The 11,122-nt window shown below is 42.3% G+C and overlaps 1 protein-coding gene across 1 annotated transcript in view; it reads left to right on the top strand.

Annotated features, from left to right (window-relative positions):
* NBAS (neuroblastoma amplified sequence) overlaps positions 1 to 10,194 on the top strand; it is a 487,556-nt gene extending 477,362 nt beyond the window's left edge. Inside the window, exon 48 of the mRNA XM_012653069.1 lies at positions 9,794 to 10,194. Within this exon, the coding sequence (XP_012508523.1) occupies positions 9,794 to 10,069 (276 nt within the window). The 3' untranslated portion in view covers positions 10,070 to 10,194. The remainder of the gene's footprint in view (positions 1 to 9,793) is intronic.
* Positions 10,195 to 11,122: the final 928 nt, after the last annotated feature.

The following is an 11,122-nucleotide window of genomic DNA, read 5'->3' on the forward strand; positions in this document are numbered from 1 at the left end:
GTTTTACAGAGTTTTCCATTTTTAAAATATTTTTTAACTTTTTATTTTGAGACAATTTAAAATTCACATTCAGTTTTAAGAATAATACAGCAGATCTCTGATACTCTTCGCCCAGTTTTCTCTAATAGTAACATCTTACATAACCGTAATATACAGGCTGAGCATCTCTCATCTGAAAATCCAAGATCCCAAATGCTCCAAAATCCAAAACTTTTTGAGTGCCAAAATGATGCTCAAAGAAAATCTTCATTCCAGCATTTTGGGTTTCAGATTTTCAAATTAGGTATGCTCAACCAATAAGTATAATGCAAATATTCCAAAATCTAAAAAAAATCCCAACACTTCTGATCCCAAGCATTTTAGATAAGGAATACTCAGCCTGCAATACTATGACCAGGCTATCGACATTGATACAATCTGTGAACATACGCAGATTTCACCAGTTTTACAGGTAGGTACTCGTGTATGTGTGTGTGTGTCTAGCTCTGTATGATGTTGTCTCCTGTACCTTCGTGTGATGAGAAACTACAGTCAAGGTACAGGACACAAGGATCCCTCATGCTGCCTTTTATAACCCTGGCCACCTTCCCCCCACCCACCTCCCCAGCAACCTGGGGGAACTACTAATCTATTCTCCATCTCTATAATTTTATTACTTCAAGAATACTATTATATTTATATGAAATTACTATAATTTATCATTGTTCCCCCAGCACCATTAAAGGGTGGTGGTATACTTTTCGAAAGGAAGAGTTTCTGTAGGCATTTTTGCAGGGCTCATGACTAGCTATTTTAAAATCATCTTTGGTATTGCAGCGACAAATATAAAACTTTTGCTTTGTCTGTTTTTATTTTGCCATTCACTCTGTCCATTAGTAGGGGGCTTAAATTCATCAGCAACTTAGTTTTCCCCTTATTGGTTGTTGACAGTGGTTCCTGTTGACATTAAAAGAAAAAACATCTGGCAAAGGGACTCCTCTGATAGCAATCAGTCCTGCACATTGTGCAGATCCAAGTGGAAAAACGCCCCCACTTGTTTGCTGATAGCATGTATTATTTCGCTATTTGTTATGAGATACCGACAGCTTTATAGGTGTTTACAGTTGAAAGGATGATACTTAAGTGCTGATGCCAGAGATTGTACTGACTTTTCCGCCAACAGTAGTACTCATTTCTTTCTCTCAACTTTTCTGAAACTGCAAACCTCTGGCATTTAGCATGTAACCTTTTACAGATGGCCAACAGCCTCTTTCCTGGACCAGAAATGGAAAGTCCTTCTTTGAGATTATATTGTTGGTGAACAATTAAAGCCCTGCACAGTGTAGACTGCTAGATTGCCCTCTCCATCAGTCTCAGTGAGATTGAGGGCTCAAAACCTTATTCTTCAAGAAGGAAACTCCTGCCAGTGTGTTTGAATCTCATTTCTAGAATATTTTCTATTCTTTTTTTTTCTATTTCAGCATATTATGGGGGTACAGATGTTTAGGTTACGCATGTTGCCCTTGCCCCCCCTCCCCCGCTAAGTCCGAGTTTCAAATATGTCCATTCTTCGGGTGGTGCGCATTACACTCTTTGTGTATGCATATACCCTATTTTCTATTCTGATAGAAGTCTCTTGACTCATTCCATCAAAGTAAGAAGATATGTCTTTACAATAGTTCTGTATACAGCAAATGTTCCCATTTCACAATTCCAGATTTGCAGTGGCTCCTGCTCTTCATTGCTTCCCTCTCTTTGGTACTACCCAAAGCCTCTGCCCCCACCCGGCGTCCCAGGGTTTGTCTTGGACTACTGTGCCTATTCAAATAGTAAGTCATGGAGTTATAGAGGAAGTGTTTAAGACTGTTAGCACCTAATTAAGGGTTTCTTCCTGATGTTAATAATTACAATCTTTCAAGTCCCATCTCTTTACTAAGTATTATGATAGGCACATTCTTACTTTATCTTCCTACCAATCCTATGAGAAGATATTATTCTGGTTTCACAGATGAAAACACTGAGACTCAGGGGTCATATAGCGAGTAAGCAGCCAGAGCCGAAATTTAAACCCCACACCTAATATTCAAAGCCTATACTTAACCATGCGGTATCTTTTCATATAACCAGGAAGGCTGTGTTACATTGGAAAAGGGTTATTCCTGCAGAGAAATGAAATTGTTGAAAGCACCTTGAGACATATAATATTACCACTGAAAAAGACTAGAGCAGAGCTAGTCCGACAGCTTGCCCAGTCCGGCTTCCTTTCTCAGCCCACTCACTCACCCAGGCTTGGCCAAGCACTGCAGGGGGCTCTGCGCCCTTTTGGATAGAGCTCACGGCAGGAGAACACCTCCTAACTGAAGCCTGCACCCTTTATCTGGAATGTGTTGACCTTAGTCCTGCCCTGGGGAGCTTCTCAGAATTAGGAAGGTCCTTCTTCCAATGACATTCCTTTACATAGTTAATACATGTGATTCCTATCCCCTTTAATCTTGTGATGAAGACACTAGAACCGACCAACATTATTTACAATGACCCGTATATAGCTTGGAGGGAGAACCTCGAAGATTCTCAGAAAATCATGTGTGGATTGACATATTTATGCAAAACAAAGAAACCTTCCTTTCTTTGTTCACCTTTTAACTCTGTCCAGGTTTCCAACTAGGCGCTTTCTGGTGGGGGTCTCTTCCACCCTGGGCACTCCCCAGTATTGCCTTCTCCACGCCAGCTCTGCTGACACACCTGCCTTCTTGCCTGGGTGCTCCAGGGTGGCAGGGAAGTTACACTGGGGTCCTAACAACCTTGTTTGGTAACTGCAAATTCCCTTTTTGGCGTTAGTCCTAATGACAGTTGTTTTTTTCTAAGTATATGCAAACCAAGTTAGGCTTTAGTGCCCCAAGTGATCCAAAGAATCATTGTTCTTATGGCTCTTCGGGTATCAGGCTCTTTTTCTCAGAATGGTAGGCTGTCTACTCATTTCTAACTATCATTTTAACCTGAACATGCCGAGATCTGTTACTTGCACCCCTCATCATTCACCTTCAGCCTCTGTTTGGTCTTCTTAATGAAGCAAGCTCTGCAGCAGCATCTCACAGAGGTCTCAGCTGGATGCCTCCAGCAACAGGCAGCTCACTCCCTGTGTTAACCTATTTGATTTCTAAATACCTCTGGTGGTTGGTTGACTTACCTGGTATGAACAGACATATTAAGCACTCATTGTGCATGGCCTGGTACTGTGTGTGGAGTAAGGATTAGGTAGGGCATTTGTAAAGATGATATAAAATATTATTATCACTATGTTTAATGGAATTATCTCAGGGAGAGATTGGCGTATGAAATGATAACACAAGTAACTAAACAAGGTAGCAAGGAGGTAGGTACAATGTATGGAACTAGCCAGCCTCAGGGCCCCAAACTCTAGTGTTTGGTTATGGTCACCAAGATGATTAAGCTTGGATTTTCAAACATTTTCTCCTGTTGTTGTTAGATCATAAATCAGATGATTTGTCCTAATTTTGGTTTCAGAAGAAGAATACTATTAAATGCCATGCTAAGAGTGAAACTTACGGTGTGCCAAGAAAGTGAAATCTGAATATCACATCCAAATAAATACAGAATACAAGAAATTATCTGCGGGCATTTTTTATTCCAAGTATATATTTGTGTTGCCCTTTTGTTTTTCTACCCTTACAGTTGATATTTTCAATAACCGTTATTAGTAACAGTATATGTGAAAACAAGACAAATATTCTTCCCTAAACAGTGAAATAATATTAAATAATCTTCTTTAAAGTAATTGAAATGAGGCCCCGCATGCATTATACTTCTGGAATTTCAGCTTACGTCATTATTGTAATTACTCTTAGCTTGGTATAGATTCATAAAATCAAAGATTTTAATTCAGAGAAGGTTCATTACCTATTGTTTAAAGAGGAATTAAACAGATAACATTTTAATGACTTGGAAGACAGTAGTGCTCAGTGCTTTAGTAGATTTCTTTCCCAGGATCTGCAAAGTCTCATTTATTCTCAAAAATTAATTGCTGACATACAAAAACAATCTCTGACAGAGATAGCAAGCATTTTACTCATCTTAGGGTATATGTCAGCCTTTTCCCTTCCAGGAAATCCTTTATTCATGATTTATTTGACTGTAACAACTTCAGCTATTTACTGAACTTCAACTCTGCACCAGGCAGTATGCTAGGCACTTAAAAGCTGCTATTATCTCCAGCCCTTACAGTCTGTATTTCTGATGTGGAAACTGGAGCTCAGAGACATTGTCCATAACAAGGTCACACAGCTGTTTAGTGGAGGGACCAGGACTGGAATTGGTTTCTAACCCAAAAGCCTGTCTTCTTTTCCTAGCACCAGACTGCCTCTGACTCTGTTTGAAAGTTATTTGATCAGGGGAATTAAATGAACCAATCCTTCTGGACTTGTCTATTTATTTCACACATCCAAAGTGAGTCCCAAAATGACAGAATACATTTTCTCCCTCAAGCCCATAAAGCGCCAATCAATCCAATATCAGGGATGTGTGATTTTTCACAGTCCATATACCAAAGTTAATTCCTGATCAGTTTAAGAGTTAAACATTGTTAAAAGTCAGAAAATTAAAAAAGAATGTATATTGAGGAATTGTAACATCTAAGTTTTCAAGCAATAGAACAAGTCATAAAGGTATAGATCCTTTCCTGACGTTATAAAAATGTAAAACTTCTATACCACAAAAAAATAACCCAAACAGAATTATACACAATAGGTTAGAATGTTCATGATAACTCAGATACTCACCCTGACTTTAATTATGCAAAGAACTCTTCACATGTGGAAGAAAGATGTGACAACTCTAATAAATGGTCAAAGGATTTGGTCCTCCCTACAACAAATAATGAAAATGATAGGAAATGTATGGAAAAAATCATTCTTGCAAATAAATAAATTCAAATTAAAGCAGCCTCGAGGTACCATTCATATCCTAAATTTGCAAATGATTTTCTTTCCAAAATTACTTCTCACCTAAAGCAGAGAAGTTTATGGCAAAACCAACTGACACACTCCTACGTTGATATGACCGCTGTAAGCTGGCGCAGTTTGACATTATCACATAGTTGCACTTACATTCATATCCAGAGCCTAAAAATGTTTCTGATATTTTGCCCAAGGTATTAGTTTGCTCAGACTACCATAACAACGCACCACAGATTGAGTGGTTTCAACAAGAGAAATTTATTTTTTCTCAATCCGGGAGATAAGTCTGATATCAAGGTGTCAGCAGGTTGATTTCTTTCAAGGTCTCACTCCTTGGCTTGCAGATGTCTGTGTCCTCACGTGGTTGACCCTTGGTTTATGTGTGTGTCCTGATCTTCTCATAAGGACTCCAGTTATATTGGAGTCCATCCTAATGACCTCATTTTATCTTAGTTGCCTCTTTAAAGTCCCTGTCCATGAGTACAGTCACATTCTGAGGTACCGGGGTTAGGGCTTCAACATATGGGGCGGGGGACACGATTCAGCCCTAACACTCCGATAATACCTCTCCTGGTAATTTGTCCTATGTAAATAACTTAAATAAAAAAGAAAGTATGTGCATAAAAATCATTCATTATAGTGTTTCAATAACTAAAAACAGCTGAAATATTTATAGCAGAAGCTAAATAACTTGTAACATCCATTCAACCATTTTGTAGCCGTTAAAATTTTTAAGAATGAGGCCGGGCGCAGCGGCTCACGCCTGTAATCCTAGCACTCTGGGAGGCCGAGGCAGGCGGATTGTTTGAGCTCAGGAGTTCGAAACCAGCCTGAGCAAGAGCGAGACCCCGTCTCTACTAAAAATAGAAAGAAATTAATCAGACAACTAAAAATATATAGAAAAAATTAGCCGGGCATGGTGGTGCATGCCTGTAGTCCCAGCTACTTGGGAGGCTGAGGCAGAAGGATTGCTTGAGCCCAGGAGTTTGAGGTTGCTGTGAGCCAGGCTGATGCCACGGCACTGTAGCCCAGGTGACAGAGCGAGACTCTGTCTCAAAAAAAAAAAAAAAATTTTTAAGAATGAAAACCTATGTAAAAGACATTTTTAAAATTCTTAACATAGAAAATTAGAATACAAATATCATACGATTGTGGAAAAATATCTATGCACATGGACAATTACTAGAGATGAAAGGTGGATAAAATAATTCTCTTGTGGTGATCCAGATATAGGTGACTTTTCTTTTCCAAGCTCTTTCTACTTTTTTTTTTCTTTTTCTCTTTTTATTTCAAATAGAAAAATAAATTGGGTTAGAATGAATAGTGGGTGGTCACAGTACCAAGCTTCTGTGGTAGGTAGTACCGGATTTTTAGTACCTTTAGTTGGAATTTTAGCCAAAAACAGGAAAAATGAAGACAACTTGAGGTTTAAATTAATCCAGCAACTCAACAGTGTGGTGCTAATGTCACAGTGCCTGAGAATGCTTTGGGGCACCCTGCACTCAGCTGTGCTGAGGGAGAGGACTCAGTCTGGTCTTGGTGCCCTGACACAGGCGGCCTAGTGTGTGGAGAGGAACATCTTGGCTCTCCGTGACCTTGGGATACCTGTACTTCTGTGACCCTCAGACTCTTGCTTAAAATGCAGTTGTTGGAATGGGTTATTACAAAGGCCATCTCTTTCATTCTTTTACTCTCTATTTTGTCCCAAATATGCACAGAATAATTGTCTATGCACTATTTTCCTTGCAAATGACAATTATAAAGTATACTCTGGCAATTCTGTACTTCTTGCAAAGCCAGAACCAGGTAGAAAGTCAGAGAAAGGAAATGAAATAAAGTCAGCCACTCTATTTTCCCAGCACTTGATTATAAGAAGCCAAACCAGAATCCCCCCCAAAACCTTTCCCTGATCACTGCCCAAGCTCAGTGCAGGTCACCAATCTCAGACTCTGCCTTTTTTGAATGAGTCAGGAGTGAGCCAGGGTCAAAGGGGAAACATTGCATTTAATTTCGATGACTTTAGCCGTGGGTGTTCTCAGCCAAGATGGTAAGCAGCATGGTAAGCAGCGGGCTTTTGGAGAGTAGTCAGCCTCCTCTGCCCTTCCCCACCGCTTACTCTCTCCCTGCCAGGACAAGGGCAGCTTCTGAAAAGCTGGGTATATTCAACTAGAAACTGATTTGCAGGATTTCGCTGCACTGGAGAGAAACACAAGCTAAGGAGGGAACGAGAGGAGCAGCAGCCCCCTGTCTCTTCCTCAAGCTGGAAGAATCCATCACTCCCATTCTAGGATTTTGTCAGGTCCCTGAGGGAGGCTTAGTGAGTAAAGTGCAGGAATAATAAAGGTGTCCCAGCCTTGAAAACTTACTCAGGGCAACAAAGAAAGTGTCACCCTGCAGTGTTTGGATTCTGAACCTTTTATGCATATATTTTATCAAACGATTGCCTGCAGCATCCTGGCACACACTCTGTTCTCTCCCGGAAGGTTAGGTGGAGGGATTCTTGGTTTTTAAGGGTGAACCAAAATAACAACACATACAGTAACTCAGATAACGCGCGTGCTCGTGTGTGTGTGTGTGTGTGTGTGTATGTGTGTGTGTGTGTGTGTGTGTGAGTGAGAGAGAGAGAGAGAGAGAGAGAGAGAACAAACGCGGGTGGAGGCGGCAGCCTAGAGTGAAAGAATGTGAGCTTTGGAATTATTTATTCCACAAATTTTGCTGAACTCCTAACGTGTGGCCAACCATTCTGGGCATGAGGAAAGCAGAGGTGAGCAGAGGAGACGAGATAGCGGCTCATGTTCTGGAGGGGAATGATAAGCAAGTAAATTAGGCAGGATGGGGGCTCCTAGCCCAGCTCCACTACGGTGCAGCATGTGACATTCTACACACGCCTGTGACCTCACCGAATGAGGTTAAAACTGTTGTAAAGGCATGTGTGAAGGCTTAGAGATAGAGCGCCTGGCAGGGTCCGTCACACAGACACTGTCATGGTGAGTGCAGGAGCTCTGTGGAGTTTAGGTTCTTGTTTGCTAGGTATGAAGAGAGGGGAAGGTAGATGAGCCGAAGACACACAGAACCCGTAGGCAGCCCCGGTGAGCAGTGAAAGCTCTTGTGCTCCTCTCAGCAGAGAAGCTAGTCTTTTGCACCAGTTGGTTTTCCTGCCATCTAGCAGGAAACAGAACAAAACAAACAAGCAAAGCTAAATTGAGTTGAACCTAAGTGTCTTCCTGGGTCAAAGGAGGGTGAGTTGTATGTACAAGTGTTCATGAAATTAGAGGCCAAAAACAAGACACTGAAGGTTTGCAGAAAGACTCTTCCATTCTGGAGTCTAACTCTATTCAGATGCTCTGCAGAGATAGGGTCTTTATCGTGTACTTGTGCAGTTTACAAAAAATGTGACAAAGTTTAATAATGTAGGTTCACTCAGCCATTTAACAAATGTTAATTAAACTGGATGCTGAAACAGAAAGATGATAAAACCTCTGTACCCTCAAGGATCTCCCAGTCCAGCAGGGGGAACAGACACATAATTACTGTAACGCAACATGAAGGGGTGTGTACCAGGTATCTTGGGAGCACAGACGAAGGAGGAATCAACCTGGCCAAGAAAGTTAGAGAAGATGGCATCGGAGCTGATGTTTGCATTGGGTTTTGAATAATTCCTAGGTTGTAGGAAAGAGTCACGCTGTCTGACAATGGGCAGTAACTCTTATTCTCAGTACTTCTCTTGTTTTAATCTTTGTAGCGAGTGGACACAGTTGACCTTATCGTCTTCAGTAGCCTCTCTTCCTTGTCACAGAACATGCAGGAAGAGCACATCGTGTACAATTGTATAACATAGTTGGTCTAAACGTTAGTTAATTGTCTTTGACATTATTTCTGAGAGTCCTAGAATCAAAATTATCAGAAGTGTACAGTGACATTGAGAAGAACCTATCACGAAGCTGTTTTAGGATACCCCAGTGTAAACGAGAAACTCTGAACTTTGATATGTCATCAGTATTGACTTGAGTCCCTACAAAAATATGCACAATGTAAACTAGAAAAATATAAACTTATCAAAGCCTTGGAAAACCATACATAGAAGAGAAGACCAAGGAGAAAGATAGCACAGAGAATACGCACGCCAAAAGAACCTATAAAAACACGTTTTAAAAAGATAAGGGTGGTCTGAGCTTCCTGGAGGCTCAGGCAAGAACAACTGAAAACCCCCGAGCCAGTTACCCTGTTTACATCAGTGGGCTGGAGGGATGAGTTCTTTTGCCAGCGCAGTAGGACAAAAGGTTTTCTTGTTCTGAAAAGATGTTTTAAATGTTGTTCTGCACTAAGAGAGATTTGGAGTTAAAGAGTACGGACCGCGGCGACGGTACCAGTGAAATGGTAAATGTTAAGAGCCAGGCTTTGAAGCCGAGGCTGACCAAAATTCAGATTCTGGCTCCACAGCTATGGGCTCCGATGTTAAGCAAAGTTCTTACACCTCAGTTTCCTCATCTGTAAATCGAGAGGTAAAAGTGCCAATTTCACGGGTTGAATTGGAAGCGCTCAATGAGTGATACTTGTACACTGTTTAACACAGTTTCTGGCTCTCAGTATATGGTAGCCATAGCATGATTCACGTGGGCTTCTTGGTACGTCTTATATTAAAAGGAAAGCGTGTCTGTCCTCCCGTGTCTGTGACCTCAGAGATAAGCTTATGTGCCACGCGTGCTTTGTGGAGCAGATGTTCTTAAACCGGGCAAAGGTATGTGTGATGCTGAACACAAAAAGGCAACATGTCACACAGCCCAGTAGACGGTGGACTAAGCAAGCATCCTCTCACGTTCTGCCTGTCTTGTTTCCTGAAGGTGAATGATTCAAACTGCGATGAAGAACTTCTGTCCCTGCTCCTGGATGCCAAGCTGTTGGTGAAGTGTATCTCCACTCCCTACTACCCGTGCGTCATTGACCACCTCTTGGCCAGCCACCAGCACGGACGCTGGGATGCGGAGGAGCTGGCCAGGCACCTGAGGGACGCCGGCCACGACGCCCAGGCTGGGTCACTCCTTCTGGCCGTGAGGGGGACTCACCGGGCCTTGAGAACTTTCAGCACAGCCCTCAGCGCAGGACAGCACTGGGTGTGAGCCACCTCCCGTGGCCTGCGCTCCTTGGTGGAAAAGAGCATCCAGAGCTGCATGCTGCTTCCCAAAGCAGCACGTGTGCCTGCGGTTGTTCTCGGTGGTTCCAGCTAATCGCTAATAAAGCTGTATGTAAATGATGCACAAGCTGCTGTCTCTTGAACTTTTTTTTCTATTTTATACCAACTAGTTAACAGACTTCTTTCTTACTGACTAAGAGACTCCCCCTCACCCCTTTCCTTTAACCCGCCTTTTCTGGATAGAATACAGTTAATAAAGTGTTTGAAACTGCAGTTGAGAACACTAGATATGGTGGTGGGTAGGGCTGCCCTGGAAAGGAGGAGAGTGTGTGTGGAGTGGCCGCTGGTTGGGGCAGGCGTCATAGGAGGGAGGAAAGGTGGGCTGAATTCAAGCCTCCTTGGGCAAATTGTCCCACCTCTCTGAAACTCAGTCTACCATGTATACAGATAAGGGTTATATTATTTATCTCAGAAGGTTGTTGAGCGTATATGTGAGGTTGTACGTCAAGCTCTGTCAGATACATAGTAGGGGCCCAAGAAATACTAACTCTCCTTCCCTGTCACTAGTGGCACAGAATATGGATTGTGACTTTAAGGCCATAGCCAGGTGTTCAGTACCAAGACATGGTGGTTGTTAGAGGCCTCCACAATTTATCAGCATCAACATATTAAGATGACACATTTGCGTGTCCATAAAACCTACAGCGGTGTCCCATGGAGAGAAGGCCGCCTCTGATCGGTTTCCACATTGCTCTGTCCCAGCCAGCGGGCTGAATGTGACGTGGTGCCCTGTGGGCCTCTGACGTACGCCATGTTGGGTGGCCTCATCCCCACATCCCGCCTCTCCCACCAGTGCCAGATACTCAGCTGGCTGGGTCCGCCCTCTTAAGAATAATATCGCTTTACCTTACAGTCTGCCATCACCGTCATCATCATCATCATCGGCTTCACCACATTTCTGCTCTTCTAGATGCAGCTGCAGCCCTCTGACGAAGTTTTGTTCCTCTCTGGAGGCGATTTATTGCATCATAGCCCACTC

Source organism: Propithecus coquereli, unplaced genomic scaffold (genome assembly GCF_000956105.1).
Source record: "Propithecus coquereli isolate 6110/MARCELLA unplaced genomic scaffold, Pcoq_1.0 Scaffold41, whole genome shotgun sequence".
Classification (NCBI taxonomy): Eukaryota; Metazoa; Chordata; class Mammalia; order Primates; family Indriidae; genus Propithecus; species Propithecus coquereli.